At 48.7% G+C, this 22,195-nt stretch overlaps 1 protein-coding gene across 4 annotated transcripts in view; it reads left to right on the top strand.

Moving 5' to 3' along the window:
• The window catches only part of LOC309396688 (protein argonaute-1), a 94,387-nt gene that overhangs the window by 48,816 nt on the left and 23,376 nt on the right, over positions 1-22,195 (top strand). The window contains exons 2-8 of one of the 4 annotated variants that reach the window (XM_081962022.1): positions 392-581; positions 3,321-3,441; positions 5,138-5,319; positions 8,448-8,584; positions 10,014-10,148; positions 11,621-11,708; positions 13,113-13,260. In XM_081962022.1, coding sequence (XP_081818148.1) covers positions 392-581; positions 3,321-3,441; positions 5,138-5,319; positions 8,448-8,584; positions 10,014-10,148; positions 11,621-11,708; positions 13,113-13,260 — 1,001 coding nt within the window. Of the gene's footprint in view, positions 1-391; positions 591-3,320; positions 3,442-4,527; positions 4,584-5,137; positions 5,320-8,447; positions 8,585-10,013; positions 10,149-11,620; positions 11,709-13,112; positions 13,261-22,195 lie in introns of those variants that run through there. The other 3 variants (XM_081962023.1, XM_081962024.1, XM_081962025.1) reach the window with 3 other exon arrangements.

Below are 22,195 nucleotides of genomic sequence, written 5' to 3' on the forward strand. Positions count from 1 at the left end.
GCCTTCCTTATGGTCCAACCTTCATAGCCATCCATTGCAACTGGGAAAACCATAGCCTTGACTATAGGCACTTTTGTTGGCAGGGTGATGTCTCTGTTTTTTTAGTATGCTGTCTAGATTTGCAATAGCTTTCCTCCCCTGGAGCAAGCATCTTTTAATTTCTTGGCTGCAGTCCCCATCTGTGGTGATCTTGGGGAAAGTGATTAGGGACACCTTTTCTGTATTGTATTGGTTGGAGAATTCTGGGAATTGAAGTCCACAAGTCTTAAAGTTGCCAATGCTGGACACCCGTGGTCTAGATGCTCTAAAATGTTTTTCAGCTGTTGGGTTCTCACATCCATCTCTCTCTCTCTTTCTCTCTCTCCTCCACTTCCAATTTTTGTTTCTTTAGCAGTTGCTGCAGGCACTTACCTGCCACCCCTCCAGCAGGTATTTCAAGCTCCTCGTCGGCCTGGGATAGGAACTGTTGGGAAGCCCATTAAGCTCTTGGCCAATTACTTTGAGGTGGACATTCCCAAAATCGATGTCTATCACTATGAAGTTGACATCAAGCCGGATAAGTGTCCACGCAGAGTCAACAGGTAAGGCAAGTATTTAGCATTTAGCCATTTCTCCCCTCCAGCCCTCACAACACCCCCCCAAAAAAAACCCTCTCAGGTGAACATGTTCCTCATGTCCTAAGAGTAGGGTTGTTCACCCTAGGCAACGTTAAGACTTGTGGAGTTCAATTCCAAAAATTCTGGCTAGGGCAGGGGTGTCCAAACTTGGGAACTTTAAGACTTGTGGACTTCAACTCCCAGAATTCCCCAGCCAGCTGGCTGGGGAATTCTGGGAGTTGAAGTCCACAAGTCTTAAAGTTCCCAAGTTTGGACACCCCTGGGCTAGGGGAATTCCAGGAGTTGAAGTCCATAGCTCTTAAATGTCTAGGGAGATTCTCGTCCGGGTCAAGGTTGTTCCGAAGCTGCTTTTTTCAAAAGGCAACTGGACTTGCTGGTTTTGCATGAAGAACTGAAGAAACCTCTTGGATGAGAAGCGAAATTTCATCAAGAAAAAAAAAAAGAAAGAAACCCCAACCAAGGAAGTCCAGTTGTCTTTTGAAAAACAAAAACATCTTTAGGACACAGATTTTAAGGTTGCCAAGCTTGGACACTCCTTCCTGCTCTAGTCCAAAGGTCTCCAACCTTGACAACTTTAAGACTTGAGGACTTCAACTCCCAGCTTTGCTGGCTGAGGAAGTCTGGGAGTTGAAGTCCACAAGTCTTAAAGTTTCCAGGGTTGGAGACCCCTGCTCTAAAGGAATTGCTTTGCTGGCTGAGGAATTCTGGGAGTTGAGGTCCACAAGTCTTAAAGTTTCCAGGGTTGGAGACCCCTGCTCTAGAGGAATTGCTTTGCTGGCTGAGGAATTCTGGGAGTTGAAGTCCACAAGTCTTAAAGTTTCCAGGGTTGGAGACCCCTGCTCTAGAGGAGTTGCTTTGCTGGCTGAGGAATTCTGGGAGTTGAAGTCCTCAAGTCTTAAAGTTGCCAAGGTTGGAGACCCCTGCTCTAGAGGAATTACCTATGGGCTGGGAGTAAGCAGGAAGAGAAAAAGACATGCCGAGACACCTTTTCCTGCCTGTTACTAAGTTTTGAGGGGGCTCACTTCTTGGCTGAGCTGTTTTCAGTTTACCTGCTTGCTTGGCCCTGTTCAACTTTGCTACGACTGGAACGGCTGTTCTTGCTTAGGTTGGCTGGGAGTAAGATGACATTTTTTCAATGCCCCCTTTCCTGCGAAGCAGAGTGTTTTATGTCCCTTCTCCTCCCTCATCATCTCCGGTCATGCCTTGGTAGCTCAGGAGAAAACAGCGCCTTGATCTTCCATCTCCGTTCAGTTTACAGCAGCTGGGTGGATCTGGCTGTGGTCCCAGGCTTTTAAAATAGCTGCTCATAGACAGCTGGGCTGCCATTTAAATATCTTCTTCCTGTAGTCTTCAACTTGAGAGGGTCAGAGTTCTGAGAGAGCTTATGTGAAAATAGGAAGCTTCTCACAGCTTTCTGAAGTCCTTGATTTGGAAGGATCACAGAGGTCCTTGAATCAAGATCACATAAAGTGTTAATACCACTTTATAAGGCCTTGGTAAGGCCACACTTGGAATACTGCATTCAGTTTTGGTCGCCACGTTGTAAAAAAGATGTGGAGACTCTAGAAAGAGTGCAGAGAAGAGCAACAAAGATGATTAGTGGACTGGAGACTAAAACATGAAGAACGGTTGCAGGAATTGGGTATGTCTAGTTTAATGAAAAGAAGGACCAGGGGTGACATGATAGCAGTCTTCCAATATCTCGAGGGTTGCCACAAAGAGAAAGTCAAGCTATTCTTCAAAGCACCTGAAGGCAGGACCAGAAGCAATGGGTGGAAACTAATCAAGGAGAGAAGCAACTTAGAATAAAGGAGAAATTTCCTGACAGTTAGAACAATTAATCAGTGGAACAGCTTGCCTCCAGAGGTTGTGAATGCCCCAACACTGGAAGTCTTTAAGAAGATGTTGGATAGCCATTTGTCTGAAACAGTATAGGGTTTCCTGCCTAGGCAGGGGGTTGGACTAGAAGGCCTCCAAGGTCCCTTCCAACTCTGTTATTCTATTCTACTCCCAGGTCTCTTCTCAGTGCAGGAATCCACAGGGAGTCCTTGACTTAGGACTGTAATTGAACCCCAAATTATGGTTGTAAGATGTTGTGTTTGACCCAGCCAGGTTCATGCACAACAGGCAATTGTCTTAAGCCTGCTTTAGATCAAAGCTCTCAATTTCTCCCCTGCAACCAGTGACTTAGGGGACATGGTGGGTCAGTGGCTAAGATGCTGACTGTGTCGATCTGAAAGGTCGGCAGTTCAGCGGTTCGAATCCCTAGCGCCGCGTAATGGAGTGAGTTCCCGTTACTTGTCCCAGCTTCTGCCAACCTAGCAGTTCGAAAGCATGTAAAAATGCAAGTAGAAAAATAGGAACCACCTTTGGTGGGAAGGTAAAAGCATTCCATGCACCTTTGGCATTTAGTCATGCTGGCCACGTGACTATGGAGACGTCTTCAGACAGCGCTGGCTCTTCGGCTTCGAAACAGAGATGAGCATCGCCCCCTAGAGTAGGGAACGACTAGCACATATGTGTGAGGGAAACCTTTACCTTTAACCGGTGACTTGAGAAATAGTGGGGTTTTTTTCCTCTGAATTTCTAATCATTTTCGCTTCCTAGCGGAATTATATTTTAAGCCTGTCTTTCTAGCTTCTCCTTTTTCTTTCCTCCTCTCCCCGTCCGATGTCTGTCTGTTGCTTTTTTTTATTTTTGCAGGGAGGTTGTGGAATATATGGTACAACACTTCAAACCTCAGATCTTCGGAGACCGGAAACCGGTGTACGATGGAAAGAAGAACATCTACACCGTCACAGCTCTGCCTATTGGAAACGAAAGGGTAAGAAGTTCAACCACAAGTACAAAACCTTTTAGATTCAGACCAGGTTGTCTGAACAGTATGAGAGGTTCTGAACATAACTGGATCTACTCTGAGCTCAATGTTCTTCTGATGTGGTTGGAACACTTCTGTAAGTTTGGAACGGCCTGCTTCTATCCAGGGGTGAAATCCTCCCAGTTCAACCCAGTTTGGCCAAACCGGTAGGGACAACTGCCCTTTGTTTCGAGAACCGGTAGTTTAAAAAAAGCTTCCGAGGATCGTGCAGCTCACAGCTATTTTTTTTTAGATTTGATTTTTTAGATTTTTAAAGCATTTTTCCTTGCCGGTTCACCTGAAAAATGCTTTTAAAATCTTTAAAAAATAGTTTCCCACGATCGTGCGGCTCATTTGTGAGCCGGGCGATCGTTGGAAGCTATTTTTAAAAGATATTTAAAGGGGAAAAATGTTGTGATATGCATGTAGTTACTTACCCAGCACATCTAAACTATATTAAAGAAACCAAAAATATCTTTACAATCCCCCACCAAGGCATCTCACAACTTTTGTGCACCCCTAATGTTTGGAAATTGAATTGAAAAATTCGACACGCCCTAAAATTTTGAAAAAAACGTAGTGTTCTTTTTTTGAAAGCAAGAAATATTTGCACACGCGAAGTCCCAGCCAGGATGATATCATAGTTAAGATGTTAAACTAGGAAGAGATTGATCCACCCAGCCATGGAAACTCAACTCTCAGACCAATTTACTTCACAGGATGTTTATGTGGGGGGAAAAAATCAAAGGAGGAAAGATGGGAATCTAACAAATAACCCCAGATAGTCCTTGGGTTACAACTAATTGCACTTACATCAGTTTGCAGTGTCCAGTGGTCACATGACCACGTTTTAGGACAATTTTGCTGAAAACTGGCAGTTAACTTCCAATGGTTCTCTTAAAAAAAGTTTGTCAAATTGGGTTATTTAGGGATGTAACCCTAGGCTTGGCTTGGCAATGTATATAAGCTATGATTACTTTACTGTTACTTTAAATGTTAGAGAGATGTAATTGGCTTGTTACCTCAAGCAGCTATAAGAGGGAGCCAGATGGCTGTTAGCTCTCTCTGTTTTGTTAGATGCTGATCGTGGATACTGTTTGATACTGCTTGTGAGTTACTGAGTCTTGCTACTGTTAGCTACTTTGTGGGTTAAACTGAGAATATTGATAACTGACTGACTGAACCGTGTATGACTTGGACTGTTGACCGGACTCTGAATACTTCTATATTTCTACATAATAAACTACTATATTTTTATACTATTCAGTGTCTCTGTATGCTGGTTTGTGCGTGTTATTCCATATCACTCTCATTACGCTTCTCTGCATGCTCGCTCTTCTAACGGGGAGCTTAATTACTTAACAGGGTTGCCCACATGACTGACGCATTTTATGACCATTACGAGTTCTGACCGTGATGGGCAGCCTCCATTACGATTGTACGTAAATAGCATGCGTGCATCCTTGCTGTTTCTTGTTTGCATACATGACTGTGATTCAGAACAAATCACAGGTTTGGGATTTTTTTCCAAGAGAGTTCTAGATTTAAAATTGGATTGTTCCCGGAATACGCAAAGCAGGCGACAGCAAAGTTGACATTTTTGGATTTAGGGAAGGAAAGCAAAATTCAAAGGTTCGTCTTGTTTCCTTGGTCTTTTTTGCAGGTTGATTTTGAGGTGACAATTCCAGGGGAAGGCAAAGACCGAATATTTAAGGTCTCCATTAAATGGATGGCTGTTGTGAGTTGGCGGCTGCTACATGAAGCTCTAGTGAGTGGGCAAATCCCCGTCCCTTTGGAATCCGTCCAGGCCCTTGATGTCGCCATGAGGCATCTTGCTTCCATGAGGTAACATCTGGTTTTTTTTCCTGTTTTTGAAACACAAATACCAAGAAGGTGACGATAACTAGCTTGAGATGTGTTTGCTACCATTACTCACTTCCATTCAGGAATCCGTTGACCTAACATGCCGTCTCTTGTATTTTAAGTTGGGAGGAGGGGGGGGGAAACACACCATGAATAAAGATCCAGAATCTCTTCAGAAGATCGTCTCCCAGAATTTTTAGGGGGTGAAACATCAAAATAAGAGTTCTCTGTTCTTTTTTTTTTTTTTTATAATAAAATTTTATTGGTTTTTCAAGATTTATAGGGAAAAGGGTAAATGGACAGGTATACAAATTTTGGCAGTTGCAAAGTGTGTGAGGCCCCCCTCCCTCCATACCCTTAGTATACATTTATATATAATGCATTAATATATAATTGATTACAATCAGCATATTAGTTCTATTATTAAATTCAGTCAAATTAAACATTTCAGTATAAAATCCAAGTATAATTCCATTTTCACTTTCGGTCAGTTTATAATAATATGATTTTCTTGTTTATTTTTGTGATCTGAGTTTTCTTGCTATTGCCCCATCTCCCTCCACTGGCAGAGCTCTGGCCCCTCCCGTGTCCTGCGTGTCCGTTATGGTGTCTGGTGGTTTCTCTAGGAGTATTTTATTTTTTTCCATAAAGGCCTGTGCCTCTATGGGTGAATTAATTCTAATTCTTGTCTCCTCCCAAAATATCAGCATACCTTCAGGCATCAACCATCTAAACCACACCCCTTTCTGGTATAATTTATTCGCTAATTGCGAATAATTTTTTCTTTTTTCTCTAATCTTCTTAGGGATCTGCTTCAGAATGGTTATCTCCATATCATGATATGTCAATGCTTGCCCCCTTTGTACACCCAGAATTTCATCTCTTGTGCTTTTTCTAAGGAATTTAATGTGAACCTCCCTGGGTACATTGTGTGTTCTAGCATAAACTGAGTTCACTCTATAAACCAGGTCTATATCCCACCCCATCTGTTGTTTTTCTTTGTGTGTGTAGTCAGCCAGAATGTTTGTCATGATGTCCCTTATATTTTCCCCATCTTCTTCTATAACATTTTGAAATCTAAGATAATAGGACATTCTCTCAAATTCTAATTTCATCTGTTGGGTGTCAAGATCTTTGTTCCCTTTCTGCACAGCTTCCACCCCCCCCCCCTCACCTCCTCCACCCCCCCTTCCACTAAATTCAGTCTTTGTGAGTTCTTATATATTTGGGCTTGATTTTCTTTAATTTCATCTTTCATTTCCCTTAGCTGTTTCTTGATTTCCTCCTGGCCCTGTAGAATTTGTTGAAGCATTTGTTGAAAATCCATCTCTATAGTCTTATGTTGCAACAGTTCTGTTATCTTTGACTGTGTAGCTGGACTGGATGTTGCGGATGTTGGAGCAGAAGTGGCAAAGCCAGGTTTTCCAGGAGGGGCTCTTTTAGGTGCCATCCTTTATAACATTAAAAGTTCAGTCCAAATATGAGGTGAGCAGTTAGAAAAGAAGGGTAGCCAGGTGAGTCCGGGAGCAGAAGAACCAGGCAGAAGAGAGTCTCTCCAATAAGTCTGGCAATAGAAAATTTCCCCTAGAAGGTTGAAAAAATACCAATCCACAAGAGATTCCTCTGGGAGACACGGGGACAAAGACCGGAAGCCTGAATTTTAAAGGTGGAGTCAGATTTCAGAGTTCATAAAGACAACGGAAGTGTGCCATCTTGCCCTGCCAGTTTTGGGCACAGAGGCGTAACAAAGTTTTTAAAAAGTTCCAAAAGTCCTCAAATCATTGTAGTATATAAGATTAAATTGAAAAGAAAATCATCTCAGCCTAAGTGAGGCTTCATTCGTCGGCTCTCCCCCCTCCTCCTTCCCCGGGGGCTGAGAGCGAAATTGTTTCTCACCGCTTGTCCAAGGGGGGGGGAAACCCCCCTCCCTCCAGCCGCACCTCCAAAAAGCTCCAAAAGTTATTTTAAAGTTCTAAAAGCTGAGTAAATCTTCATGCAAGGTGGGGGATGAAGAGAGAAGCAACCTCACTGCACCGCAGCTGCTTCCTTCAATTGTAGCATTCTCCAGTCGGCTTGTAGCGAGGCGCGAGGCATAGAAACGCGAAGCGCCCTCCGAGCTTGCTCCCCGGTGCCTTGGGCGCGCGAGAGAGCCCCCGCCGGCTGCCGCCGCTGCAGGAGTCCTCCGCGATGCCGCCCCTCCGGCAGGACCCCTCTGCGGGGTGTCCTGTGCCCCCCAAGGAGTGGGGAAGCCCACCGGGGAGCCGGAGCGGGCAAAGAGCTGCCCGTCGCCGCCGCCGCCGGAACCGGAACGTCAAGAGTTCTCTGTTCTGACCAAGGCTTCCCAAGAGCATGAAGCAAACTCCTGGTCCCGACAAAAAACCCTTTTCTTAATTGACTGTGAATTCTGCTCCTTCACATCCAGCAAAGTCTTTCAAGGGAGGATTTACAGTCACAGACCTTAGCTGGCTTGGAGAGCTGCCAGGCCGATATCTGCAAAACTTGGCAAGGAGTCTAGGAGAGTCACTAATGAATTAAGTGAACTAATTGTCTCCTGCAAACTCCACTCCCCTTTCGCTCCTCTTTTATTTCCTCTGGGAGGGGCCGTTCATCATCTGGCCTTACTCCCAAGTTGACCCCTGTTCTTTAACTGTTCCCTTTATCTGGCCACTCTGCACATGCGCACACTGGGAATAGGCTCCAGCTGTTTGTCTGCCTGACTGATGTCTGACTCTGAAGGCAGCTGATAACTGGCATACAGCTCTGGCCCCCTCTCTGCCTCCGACACAGAGCCCTCATCCGAGCCTTCCCCAGACTCCAGAACTGTCCCATCTTCCTCCCCAACCTCCTCCCTGTCTGAATCTGCTGCCAACTCCACTGGCTAGCCACAACATTCTCATGTATACATTTCACTGAAATGAGATAAAACCACCAGTATTATCTAAATGTTTCAATAATTTCTAGATATGGAGACAGGATCTGGGCATTTGCATCTTCTTAGAAGAAGATAAGAAAATGAGAAAAATATTGATTGTTGAGCCTCAGCTGAAATCAGCTGAAGTTGTTGTTAGTTTTCATGAGCATGTAATATAGCTCCTTGTTTCTCTTCCCAGGTACACTCCAGTGGGGCGCTCCTTCTTCTCTCCCCCTGAGGGATACTATCACCCACTGGGAGGAGGTCGGGAGGTCTGGTTTGGCTTCCATCAGTCTGTCAGGCCTGCCATGTGGAAGATGATGCTCAACATAGATGGTAATAATGCTTACATCTCTCAGTTCGAAGTCATACCTACAGGCAGTCCTCAACGTTTGACCACAGTCGAGCCCAAAATTTACGTTGCTAAGTGAGAAATCTGTTGAATGACCTCCGCCCCATTTTACAACTTTCTTGCCGCGTTTGTTAAGCGAATCACTGTGGGTGTTAAATTAGGAACACAGTCGCAAAGTGAATCTGGTTTCCCCATTGACTTTGCTTGTCAGAAGGCCACAAAAGAGGACCGTATGACCCCGGGACACTGTGACCGTCATAAATATGAGTCAGTTGTCAAGCATCTGAATGTAAATCACGTGGCCCTGGCAATGCTGCAATGGTCATAAGTGTGAAAAATGGTCATAAGTTCATTATTTCCAGTGCTGTTGTAACTATGAACAGTCGCTAAACAGACTATTGTAAGTTGAGGGCTACTTATATCTCTCAGTAAGAGTCTATGCAAAGCCCAGCGTTCTGTACTGCCATCCTGCGTCTAATATGGGCCAGATGTATTATTCAAACTCCAGAATTTTAACGTGTGAACTCCATCCTGGGGAATTCTAGGGAATTCTAGGAGTTGAAGTCCACACATCTTAATGCTGCTGAGGTTGAGCATGATTGTTAGGCAGCTGTCCATTTCCATCATTCCCAATGAGCGAAATCCAACACATCTGGGTAACGCTGGACGAGAGGATGCTCCACTGCTCCTTTCCCCTCATATTTCAGGTTGTATTGCGATGTTTTATTTTGATAATCTCAATGCCAAGTTGTTTGACAGCTTGTGAAAAGTCGCGTTGAAAAATCTTTGGGAGGAATTTCTGGAAAGACCAGAGAGGGGAAAAACATTTAATTAAACAACTTCAGTAATATTTTATGTTCTTTGGAAGGCTCCATAATTCTTTTCATAGGTATTTTAGAGTGATTCAGGGGTAAAGTTCTTGATTTTGATCTGCTAACCAAGTTGTGTGTGTTTGTGTATGTGATACAATCCCATGGCAGCAACGCAAAATTTGGACTTCTTAAAGAGACTCAAATGTCACCTCTTATTTTTGAAAAAAAAAAGAGAGAGACTTTTGTAGAACTTGTAGTTAAAAAAAAGATGAATTCTAGAAGATATGGTTGATTAACTCTTCTAGAAGTTAGAGAATAGGCTTTGGTTTTTATAGCCATTAACATTACAGAAGAATAAATTATGCATCTGTTATTAAAAGAAATAATTATAAATATTAAGTGCCTGGAGGAAGAGCTTTTCATTGGAACTGTCTTGTTGGTATTAAGAATTTGAAAAGGTGTAGCAAGAGAATTGAGGAGCTTAATTCTTATATAAAGTGTTCAGATAAGAATTATAAAATACCCTGCAAAAGTAGCTGTAGACTGGTTAGTGTCAAGAGACAATTACGGTTGGGATTTACGTGCACCTTTCTCGGTTTAGTGTCTGCCACGGCGTTCTACAAGGCCCAACCGGTGATTGAATTCATGTGTGAAGTGCTGGACATCCGGAACATCGACGAGCAGCCAAAGCCCCTGACCGACTCTCAGAGGGTGAGGTTCACAAAGGAAATCAAAGGTAAATCAGAAAGGCAGGGGGAATTATGGAGAAAACGGTAGAGATTTATCTGGCAATTGCCAGGAAACAACATTAAGGGCTCAGTGGCTGCTGAGCTTGTTGATCAGAAAGGTCGGAAGTTTGGTGGTTCGAATCCCTAGCGCTGCATAACGGAGTGAGCTCCTGTTACTTGTCCCAGCTTCTGCCAACCCAGCAGTTCAAATGCATGTAAAAAATGCAAGTAGAAAAATAGGAACCACCTTTGGTGGGAAGGTAACAGCGTCCCCTGCAGCTTCAGCGTTGAGTCATGCCGGCCACATGACCACGGAGACGTCTTTGGAGACCGCTGGCTCTTCAGCTTAGAAACAGAGATGAGCACCGCCCCCTAGATTCGGGAACGACTAGCACAGCGGTGGCGAACCTTTTTTGGCTCGTGTGCCACAAGTGGGGGGAGCGCGGGGGGGTCGTATGCGGGCGTGCCGCACCCATAATGCAACGCGCGATCCCCCAGTGCGTATGCGCGCACAACGCGCCCCCCCCATTTTTACATGCTTTTATCGCCCTCCCCAGGCTCCAGAGGCTTATAGGAGCCTGGGGAGGGTGAAAAGAGCCTCCCCCGCCTTCCCAGAGGCCCTCTGGAGGCTTCAGGGGCCATCCAGAGGCTTCCCTGAAGCCTTCGGAACGCTTAAAACCACCCTCCGAGCAAACCGGAAGTCACTTCCGATTTGCTCGGAGGGTGGTTTTAAGCGTTCCGAAGGCTTCAGGGAAGCCTCCGGGCGGTCCCTGAAGCCTTCGGGGGGGCGGGGGGGGGTCTTTTCGTCTGACAAATGGCTCCGCGTGCCACTTGTGGCACGCGTGCCATAGGTTCGCCATCACTGGACTAGCACATATGTGCGAAGGGAACCTTTACCTTTTATAGCATTCCAGCTGAGATTTCTGCTTGGTGTTGAACTTGTATAAAACCTGACTGACCACAGGATTCATTTAATGACGCCTGAGGGGGAGTCATAAAGTTGGGTTAATCCTGTGAGTGACCGGATTTATGACCATCACAACATACAACCGTAATGGGCAAACTCCATTGCAGTTGCGTGTCGAGGGCTATGTAGTGGAAGGAGAAGGAAGAGAGTGTGAACAAAATCACGTCTGATTCCGTTTTAGTGCATGTAATAATAATTGCCATTATGTATGTATTGAGGAAAACATGTTCAATATAAACAAGATTAAGGAGTCATTCTTTTGTGAAGTATTCTAATAAAAGAAAATCTTGTAATTTCAGGGTTTCGTGCAAGAATGAATCTCTGAATAGAATAAGTACTTGTAATTGTTGAAATCAAAACCTTACAACTTCTGTTCATTAAATGCTACTGCATTGTAATTTTAATGGAGAATCTTATAAACTAAAACAGAATAAAACAGAATGGAGGAAGGAGGAAGCTTTGAATGAAACCAACGCTACAATTCCTTGTAAACTTAATCTTCTCTTTCACTAGGTTTGAAAGTGGAAGTTACTCACTGTGGACAAATGAAGAGGAAGTACCGTGTCTGCAATGTCACTCGGCGTCCAGCTAGTCACCAAACGTAAGGCAGTTGAGTGAAGAAACATATGCAGGTAGTCCTCATTTAGTGACCACAGTTGGGACCGGCAGGTCAGTTGTTCAGCAAACTGAACATAAAGCCACAATTGTGCTTATAATCTTCTTTTAGCTTTTCTTTTGCTTTGCGGACCTGCAAAGGTCATAAATGCAGATGTGGGTGGCAATGTTGCTTTTTTATCACCGTTATAACTGCAAAGGGTCGCTATCTGAGGCAGTCGCTTAATGAGGACTACCTGTACCACGAACACAAACTCTGCCTTTTACACTCGTGCGTGCAGCTTTGAAAGGCGAGTTTGTGTTGTGATAACACCATACAGGTTTTGTCCTTTGGATGCATGCAGGGGTCCCCAAGTCCATGGACTGGCACCAGTCCGTGGCATGCCAGCAACAAGGCCGTGTAAACAAGCAAAGCCCCATCCACAGGATGCAGGCAGCAAGCGAAACTACGCCCCCTTCCGTCTGTAGAAAAGCCTCACTTCATGGAATTGCTCCCTGGTGCCCCAAAGGTTGGGGGCCGCTGTCCTGGTGGGTCTTTCTGGAACAACAGTCACCAACTGGTGGTCCGTGGACCACTGGTGGTCTGCAAGAAAATTTTGGTGGTCTGCAGAAAAATTATTTGCATTTTTTACATTGCACTAAATCAGGGTTCCTCAAACGACGACCCCTGGGATGGATACGTGCAATGAATGTTTCTGTCACTGCAGAGAGTCTCCCCCTTTGAGGTCTTTTTGTGTGGGTTGGAGGAGGGCAGAAATTCTGACTTGGGGTCTGCTTCAGCCTCTTGGTGCTGGGCTTTGGGCGAAGGCTGGAGGGAAGTGCTGCTGGTGGCGAAGAGCCAGAGGGCCTTGTTCCAGTGGGACTGCATCATGGCCTGGAAGTGGCTGACCATCCCAGCCCACTGAGCCTCCAGGTGCTGGTACCTGGCCTTGCACTCCCACAGGTCTTCCCTCTGCTTGGAAAGCCTATGCTCGTAGTCCTCAGTGTGGTGCTTCTGCTGAGCCTCCTTCTCGGTCAGATCCAATTTGAACTGAGCTGTTTTGCCAACTCTTTTCTCGTGGTGGCTGCTTAGCTCCAACAACTGCTTCCTGTTGGGGCCCTAAGGAGCCTGGGTGGGCAGGCAAGAAGAGGCCGGCGATGTGCCCGTCAACGTGAGTAACATAGTTGCCCATGCCCAACCAGTTCCATGAGCACCTAGCCACGCCCACCAGCTGATCGTTAGGCAGATCATGTTAGTGGTTCGAGGGATTTAAAATTATGAATTTAGTGGTCCCTGAGGTCCGAAAGGTTGGGGAACCTCTTCTCTGGAGGCCTCAGAGGAGTGAAGCTGAGCCTCTTTTCATTGGTGGGAATTGGGTCTCTTAAGGGCGCTCTTGTTCTCTTTGTACAGGTTTCCCTTGCAGCTGGAGAGCGGACAAACGGTGGAATGCACTGTTGCACAATACTTCAAGCAGAAGTACAACCTGCAGCTGAAGTACCCTCACCTGCCCTGTCTTCAAGTCGGCCAAGAGCAAAAACACACCTATCTGCCTCTGGAGGTAAAAAGCCTGGGGTTGGGTTGGTGGCAGTTCTGGGCTAGGAGCCTTTAGGGTCATCCCCCGTACAGACTGGTGCAGTCATACACTGTTCTTTGCTCTGACCCCTTTCATCTTCATGGGATGGAATGCAGTCTGGATTCCCAGGAGGGAGGGGCTGCATTCCAGAGGACCAAGAGACAGCAAAGCCCCAATGGGGCTTCTTCAAGAGGCAACTGGTCTTTCTTTGTTTTTTCCTTGAAGACCTTTCGCTTCTCATCCAAGAAGCTTCTTGTCAGGCGGGCCTCCTTCAGTAACCAAGAAAGAAAACTCCCAACTCCATTGTTTGTGGAATTAAAAAGTACTTTTACTGATTATGAAACGATAGCAGTGAAAGTAAATGTTAGGTACTGGTGCGATTAAGCACTAGCAATGAACCCCAGGTCGAGGTTATAACAGAGCAACCCTGTAAAGTATACGCAGCGTGCGATAGATAAAGCAACCACACTGAATAATGGATAGTAAAGTAACAAAATAAATCTTTACTTTTTGAAGAATATAGCAAAATCCATAAACACAGCCAAAAAGTCATACACAGAAAAAGCAGTCCAATACTACCAAGATAACTTGGATACAAGTAGCAAATAACTTACACACAGTAAGTAGTAGCAACAGTAGTAACAGTTAGGCAGCAGTTATCATACAGCAATCAAGAGAGAGAGAGAGAGAGCAACAACATCAGCTGCAATTTAAAGGCTGTAATCTACTAATTAGCAGAGCTCCTCTCTTAAAGATACATAACATGCCTTGTGCAATATATTGTCTACCCAACTTGTTGGTTACACCCTAACAGTAAAGCAAGATCTGAGTCAGAAAGGCGCAAACACACACATATCAAACGATTACCTAACCCCCTCCCTCTAACGACCCCCAACCCAGTGTCCAATCTGCAACTCCCTAAGGTGTCATATGGATTGCATCTCCAGACAGCATCAGGTTGATATGCAGGACGGTTGGCCTTGACCAGGTCCAAACACTGACCATCAGCATGCACAGGAGATGGTGAGAAGAAAACTCCCTTTGCCATATCACCTCCAGTACCATTTATTCCCATCCCAAATACCATGCCCCCACCCACCCCGTTTCTATGGCAGCCGATAGCAAGTAAGCGAAGCAGAGGCTGACACTTCTTCAGTTTTGAAGAAGGAGGAGTGAAACGTCTCCAAGGAAACCCACAGAAACTCCAGTTGCCTCTTGAAAAAGCACCTTTGGGACAACCATGACCTGGAGGGCTGAGAATCTCCATAGACAAGAGACAGCAAAATTTAGATAGTTTGATTAAGAGAGAGTCAAGACAGCTCCTCCTTAGAAGTTCTCAAAGTCTATCTTTAATGATGCAAGTAATTGCTTTAGTTTGGCAAGATTTCTGTCTCTAACAATTGCTCACCATTAGTATCAAATCAAATCACTTTAAGCAGCAATATGGTCACTAAGCAGTGATATCAGAGGTGGTATTCAGCCGGTTCGGATCGGTTCGCCTGAACTGGTAGCGGAAATAGTGGGTGGGCCAGCCCACCTGTCCCCGGCAATATGCTGTCCTATTTAGGCACATTTTTGAGAGCAGGTCCATGTGCGAAAGGCGCATGCGCAAGCAAAGAACATGTGAGGAAGGGCAGGCACATGCGCAGAAGAGGTGCATGCACCTGTGAAGCGAGTGTGTGTGTGTGTGTGGCAAACCGGTGGTAACAAAATATGAAACCCACCACTGAGTGATATATATTAAAATGTGAATATAAAAACACATATGCCCATTTGGAAATGTAATGTAAGGTATATAGCAAGCAATAAGAATATATGAAATATAGGAGATAAAAGTACAATAATAATTGACTGAAGTCAATTATTGAACTATATTGAAGTAATATAAAATACAAGCGAGTAAATAAATCAGAATCTTCTATTGATATTTTTGTTGCTGCTGCTGCTGATACCGTCAAAGTACTTGTGTGGGAAAGAGATGCTTTCTGGAGCGGGATAGCCATCTTCATGTGACATGTTGGGTTTGGGCTCAGCATGTTGTGTGAATCCAATCTTTGTGGTTTTAAACCCTGATTTGTAGCTGGGTTTGCTGTGTGGGCTTGAGAAACAGTAGCACATCCAGCGAAGTAAAACTAAGCAAATCAACTCTTAATGCGATGCGTGCAGAGGTGGCATTCAGCAGGTTCTGACCAGTTCTGGAGAACCGGTAGTGTAAGTTTTGAGTAGTTCAGAGAACCGGTAAATGCCACCTCTGACTTGCCCCGCCTCATCTAGTCTCCGAAGAGGGGCGTGGGAGGAGTCACACATGGGTATTAACACAGCCCTTTTGCCCTGGAGGCTGAGGTAAATCTTTGAGGCCACACCTCCGTACCTCCTCTGACCTCCCAGATTAACCTCAGCCTTCGGCCCAGAAGGAGTGTTTTTACCTGACTCTCCCTCTCTTCGAAGACTTCAGGTTTTTTTTTCACAGAGCTTCATTTTTCTTCATCGGATTGCCTCTTCACCCCTCCTCACCAGTGCTCATCGCAGCTAGCTCCAAAGCCTCTCCGCTTGCTAGCGCGAGCCCCCAGGCGGCCGGACGGCCGCGTAAGAGGGGGAGAAGCCCCGCGCCGCGAGGACCACTGAGGCGGCGGCGCGCCTCACAGGAGAGCTTCGCGGGACCTTTTTTGAGCCAGGAGCCGAAGGATCGGCTCCCAACGCACCCGAGCGGCAGAGAACCGGGCCGCAGATCGGCGGCCGCCATCTTAGCATCGCCGCCATTTTGGAAGAGCACGTGGGAGAGCGCGTGACCGGCGAGCCTACTACAGACGCCGAGAGTGCTCAGAAGACTCCACCGAAGCCGGAAGAGGCTTCTAGAGGCCTAAACTCTGCCGGTGATCCGGGGAGGGCCAAAACGCTGTGGAGAGCCGGCGCTCGGGCCGCGGATCGGCGGCAGGAACTGCTAAGAAGAGCGCGGAGCTGGGAAGAAGCACGCGCACAGCAGCAAGGAGGCCGGCAGAAGGAGGAGGTGGTGATCAACGAACTCGTGAGTACATGGCGGAGACGAGGAGCAGGGGGACCAGGCCTAGATCCCCAGGGGACTCAGACCCGGGAGAGGGGACTTCCAAAGGGCCCCCAGTCACCAGAGGAAGGTCCTCCGCTAGGCAAGGCCACTCCAGAGCTGCCAGGAAGGAGACCTCCTCTAAGGAAATGAGGGCCACCAGGGCTTCTAGGAGAAATTTCAGGGCCACCATCAGCCCTTCTCCTTCCAGATCCCGCTCCCCTCGCAGACTCCCTGCCCTGGAAGAGGCCAGGGCTGGATCCCCAGGCTCACCTAGGGCCTCAAGCAGAGGGCCTAGCGCTATATCACCCCCCCTCTCACCGGCCCAACCGTCGGAGACACGGGGAGACCCCTTTGGACGCAGGGCACCCAGCCCTGCTAGGACCCGACTGGCCCCCCAGTCTCCTGCTCCAGGGGTGGGGCTACAACCCCCAGATCTCCACCCTGTTCTCCCAGAGCTCCCTGCAAGCTTTCAGGAGGTCTTAGCCAGGGCTATAGTCCAGGGGATAACCTCTGGGATGCAACTCCAGTCCCAGAGTTCCAGAAAACGGTCTTCCCGACATCCCACCAGAGGCCATCAGGATAACCCCAGGTTTTCTGATCCCAGGGAATCCAGGTCTCCCTCCCCTTCCACCGCCAGCGAGACCTCGGAACTGGAGGAGGGAGAGTTGAAAGAGGTGGGATTTTCGGAGGATGAGGATGCCCAGAACCCGGAGGCTCCCAATATTACCGGGCTGTTCCCTCCCTCCCTTTTTAGTTCCTTACTGCGTAAGGCCAGAGCCACTGCGGACCTGGACTCTCCTACAGAGCCTGCTCCAGCGACTTCCACCCCCAGCACTAGTGGGGGGAGGAAAAAGGGACCTTTCCATAGGCCCTCGGCAGAGAAGGAGGAGATCCCTACTCCTGAAATGTTTTTAGAGGTGCTTAAAGCCCAGTGGGTTAAGCCAGGATCCTTCCCTACACCAGGGGGCAATGAACGCAGATTTTATAACCTTAACGCTACCTTCGCCCAAGCTCTGCAGGTACCACCAGTGGACACCCCAGTTGCCGGTTTGGCTTTGTCCTCCGCAGTAGTGACTGGAGACATTGCTAACTGTCTCAAAGCAGAGGACAAGAAAGCGGAGATGGTGTTGCGTAAGTCATTTCAGGCGATAACCTGGGCTATTAGGGCGGCTGCGTCCGCTTCTTTCTTTAACAGGTCCACAGTCCTATGGTTGGAGCAACTAAGAGACAGGACCCCGGCCTCAGAAGTGCGCCTGTTGCAGGACATCTCAAAGGTGTTGGCAGCCACCCAGTTTTCAGCTGACGCCACCTTGGATGTGGTTAAGTATGCTTCTAGAGCTTTATCGTCCTCTGTAGCATCCCGGCGCCTGCTGTGGCTGCGCCACTGGCAGGCAGAATCTCACGCAAAGTGGCACCTGGCAGGAGCTGACTACACCGGGGACAAGCTGTTCGGTTCTTCGCTGGATCCCATTCTTGTGGAAGACAAGAATAAGCGTAAGGTCTTCCCCACACGACCAGGCGTTCAGAGCACCGACAGGCCCCCTATCCTAGGAGAGCAACCTATCGCCCACCAGAGTCGGACTTCCAGAATCAGAGGTACACGGCGTCCAGGTTTCCCAGGCAGGGGGATAGGCAGTTTCCCAGAGACAGGTTCAGGGGCCAGCAGCAGGGCAAGCGGCCCTTTCGAGGGGGGGGCGGCCGTCCATTCCGCAGGTTCAAGTGATCCGTCCCGGGATCATCCCATCGGCGGTCGCCTCTCCCTATTTGCGGATGCCTGGGATCGCGTTACCTCGGATGAGTGGGTCCGCCAAACCGTTAGGCTCGGGCTCCACCTGGAGTTCCACGCGCAGGCCCTGAATAGATTCCGAACCTTCGCCTCCTCTTCAAATCCGGCCAAACGGGCCCTCCTGGGCAAGGCCATCCAGCATCTACTGGATATCAGGGCAGTAGAGAGGGTCCCGGAGGGGGAGAAGGGTTTAGGATTTTATTCTAACCTGTTCCTGGTTCCCAAGAGTTCAGGGGGGTGGATAGCCATCTTGGACCTCAAGCTGCTCAACTCCAGAGTAGTCTACCGTAGGTTTAAGATGGCCTCACTTAAATCCATCCTAGAGAGCATCCGTCAAGGGGACTTCCTGGCTTCCATCGACCTCACGGAGGCCTACCTTCACATTAGGATCGCCCCCGAACATCGTAGGTTCCTGAGGTTCTCCCATGAGGGCAACCACTTTCAGTACAGGGCCCTTCCCTTTGGGCTGGCCTCAGCCCCCAGAACCTTTACCAAGGTACTGGCTGCGGCGGCGGGTCACCTTCGTTCCCTCCCGGTTCGGCTCCATTGCTATCTGGACGATATCCTCATCCTAGCCAGGTCCCCAGCCAGAGCCGAGAGAGACCTAGGTCTCACCATCGATACCCTAAGGTCCCTGGGGTTCTCAATCAATCTAGAGAAGAGCCAACTGGCTCCTTCTACCAGGCTCCAACACCTAGGGGCCATCATAGATTCGGTGTCGGGAGAAGTCTCCCTCTCCCAGGAGCGTAGGGACAGCATTGTTCAGCTGGTGCAGGTGATCCGCAAATCACGCTCTGTCCCTGTAGTTCTGCTTTCCAGGCTTCTCGGGAAATTCATCTCCTGCATAGGGATCGTGCCCTGGGCTCGCCTCCACGCCAGAGAGCTCCAGTGGTTCCTGCTCCCACACCAGAGAGCCGGGACGAGCGACGCCACCTTCAAGGTACTCGTGACCCCCCAGGTGCGCCTCTCTCTCCGTTGGTGGACGACTCCAGCTCTGGACAGGGGGTCCCTCTTCAGGGAACCTTCGAGGATGGTCCTCACGACAGACGCAAGCCTGTTCGGCTGGGGAGCGCACCTGGAATCTCAGATAGCCCAGGGCCGATGGACGACATCAGACCTACAAAACAACATCAACTGGCTGGAACTCAGAGCCATTCACCTGGCGCTTCGCCACTTCAAGACCGCAGTGACCGACCACCACATCCTGATCCTGACCGACAACGTGGCAGCCAAGGCGCACGTGAACAAGCAGGGAGGTACCCACTCCAAGGCTCTACGCAACGAGGCCCTCCGACTGGGGAGCTGGGCAGAAAGGAACGTCCGATCGATCAGAGCCGAGCACATCTCCGGGATAGAGAGTCAACAGGCAGACTGGCTCAGCAGGGAGACCATCGACAACGGAGAGTGGCAACTCCATCCCGCCGTCTTCCAACAGATCTGCAGGAGGTTCGGCCGTCCAACAGTGGACCTCTTTGCAACCCCAGCGAATGCCCAACTGCCAGTCTTCATCTCGAGGTTCCCAGCCAGAGGCGCCATGGACACGGATGCGATGCGCTGCCCTTGGCCGCCCGGCCTCCTCTACGCCTTTCCCCCCCTTCCCCTCATTCCCGGGGTCCTGAGGAAGTTAGTGGCAGAGAGAGCAGAAATGGTCCTAGTAGCCCCCTTCTGGCCACGCCACCCCTGGTTAGCAGACCTGGTGGATCTGTCCTCAGCCCCCCATTGGAGGATCCCTCAGGGGGAGGTAACCCTGCTCCAGGGGTCTCTGGAGCATCCGGATCCGAAGTGGCTCCATCTGAACGTCTGGCGATTGAACGGGAGCAATTAAGGGGGGGCCAATATTCAGCGCAGGTCATTAGGACCATCGAGGCGTCCAGGAGACAGTCCACGACTCGCATTTATAATGCTTCCTGGCTCGCCTTCGCGGACTGGTGCCAAGCGAGGGACATCGTCCCAGCTGCGGCCTCCGTGCCCCAGGTGCTGGACTTTTTGCAGGAAGGTCTGGAGAAAGGTTTGGCCCCTAGCACTCTGAGGAGGCAGGTCTCGGCCCTTTCCACTGTCCTGGGGGGGGGGGGTGGACGCCCCTCCTTTATCCCAGCACCCTGTCCTAAAGCGTTTCCTCAAGGGGGCGAAGAATCTGAAGCCCCCTGTGGTCCATCGGTTCCCTTCCTGGGACCTCCCCACGGTCCTCCAGGCTCTAACTGAGGCTCCCTTCGAGCCCCTGAGAGAGGTCTCCCTCCAATTCCTGACCCTCAAGGTAGTTTTTCTGGTGGCCATCACTTCGGCCAGGAGGGTATCAGAGCTTAACGCCCTTTCCAGCAGAAAGGATCTCTGTTCATTCCTAGACAACCGAGTCGTCCTCAGACTGGACCCCGCTTTCATGCCCAAGGTCAACTCTCCCTTTCACAGAGGCTTAGAAATAGTTCTACCGGACTTCTGTCCGCAGCCGGTCAGGGATAGAGAGAAATCTTGGCATCGACTGGATGTCAGAAGAGCCTTGCGCATCTACCTGAAGCGCACGGCCTCCTTCAGGCGTTCTGAGGCGCTCTTTGTCTCCTTCCAGACGTCCACCCGGGGAGCCAAGGTTTCCCCAGCCTCCATCAGCAGGTGGATCAGATTGGCCATCTCCAAGGCCTACGAGGCACGAGGCCTCCAGGTTCCTGAGGGTATCACCGCGCACTCTACCAGAAGTGCTGCCACCTCAGCAGCCTGGGCCTCCCAGGCCCCCATTGAGGAGATATGCAGGGCTGCCGCTTGGTCTTCCCCCTCGCCCTTCATCAGGCATTACCGGCTAGACACTTATGCCTCCGCAGAGGCGGCCTTCGGAAGGAGGGTCCTTCAGGGAGTCCTAGACTCTCGTGGGGCTCAGGCCCAGTAATCCCTCCCTAGGACATCTAGCTTTGGTATGTCCCATGTGTGACTCCTCCCACGCCCCTCTTCGGAGACTGTCAGTTGGTCTTACCTGAACTGCATGTCTCGAAGATGGCGTGGGAGTAGTCACTTCCCCCCCGTTAGGGCGCCCCGCGCCAGGGGCCTGAGTTAGATCAGCGGTCAGTCAGGGACCAGGCAGGAAGGGTGTGTTAGTGTCTTTTACCTGTCCCTTCCTCTTTCAGGTTCTTTGCTACGACCATCGGTTAATCTGGGAGGTCAGAGGAGGTACGGAGGTGTGGCCTCAAAGATTTACCTCAGCCTCCAGGGCAAAAGGGCTGTGTTAATACCCATGTGTGACTACTCCCACGCCATCTTCGAGACATGCAGTTCAGGTAAGACCAACTGACATTCTCTGCCTCCTGAGTCCCAGCTGATAGGTAGGAAATGGGGATTTTGCAGGATCCCTAGAGTGGGGAAGGGAATGGAGATTTTGCAGTATCCTTCCCCCAGGAGTGGAGAGGGAATGGAGATTTTGCAGTATCCTTCCCCCAGGAGTGGGGAGGGAATGGAGATTTTGCAGTATCCTTCCCCCAGGAGTGGAGAGGGAATGGAGATTTTGCAGTATCCTTCCCCTGCCACGCCCACCAAGCCACGCCCATAGAACTGGTATTAAAAAAAAATTGAATCCCACCACTGGATGCGTGTCAGTGTATATCCATGAACTGGAATAGGGTTTAGTAACAAGGTCAGCTAATGTGAGCTGAAACAGTTTGAAGCGTGGGCCTGGCTTAGCTCTAAACTAATCTGCTGCTCTGAACTAACACTGAAACTATTCTACACTCTGCATGTGCTTGCTTGTACTCTCTACCACATTGGAGGAACCAGCTTTTGGTGTTGTATATTTACTTCACGGGTTCTATTATACATAAAGAGAAGTTAATGAGTCCTGCTGAATCAGTTACCTGCGTGTGCTTTCTGGATGTGATTGCGGCTGCAAACTCTGATAATGCGTTTTCCCAGCTAGTTTTCTTTTGCTCAAGCCAGGGTTTGGCAAAATCAGGACGCTACCCACAAAACCACAAAATCATCGTTGCTTTCATCCCCTTTTGAGTTCAAGGAAAGGTGGTCGCTTTAAAGCAGGGGTGTCCAAACTTGGCAACTTTAAGACTTGTGGACTTCAACTCCCAGAATTCCCCAGCCAGCTCTGGGAATTCTGGGAGTTG

Source organism: Natrix helvetica (genome assembly GCF_964273705.1).
Source record: "Natrix helvetica genome assembly, chromosome: 9".
Classification (NCBI taxonomy): Eukaryota; Metazoa; Chordata; class Lepidosauria; order Squamata; family Natricidae; genus Natrix; species Natrix helvetica.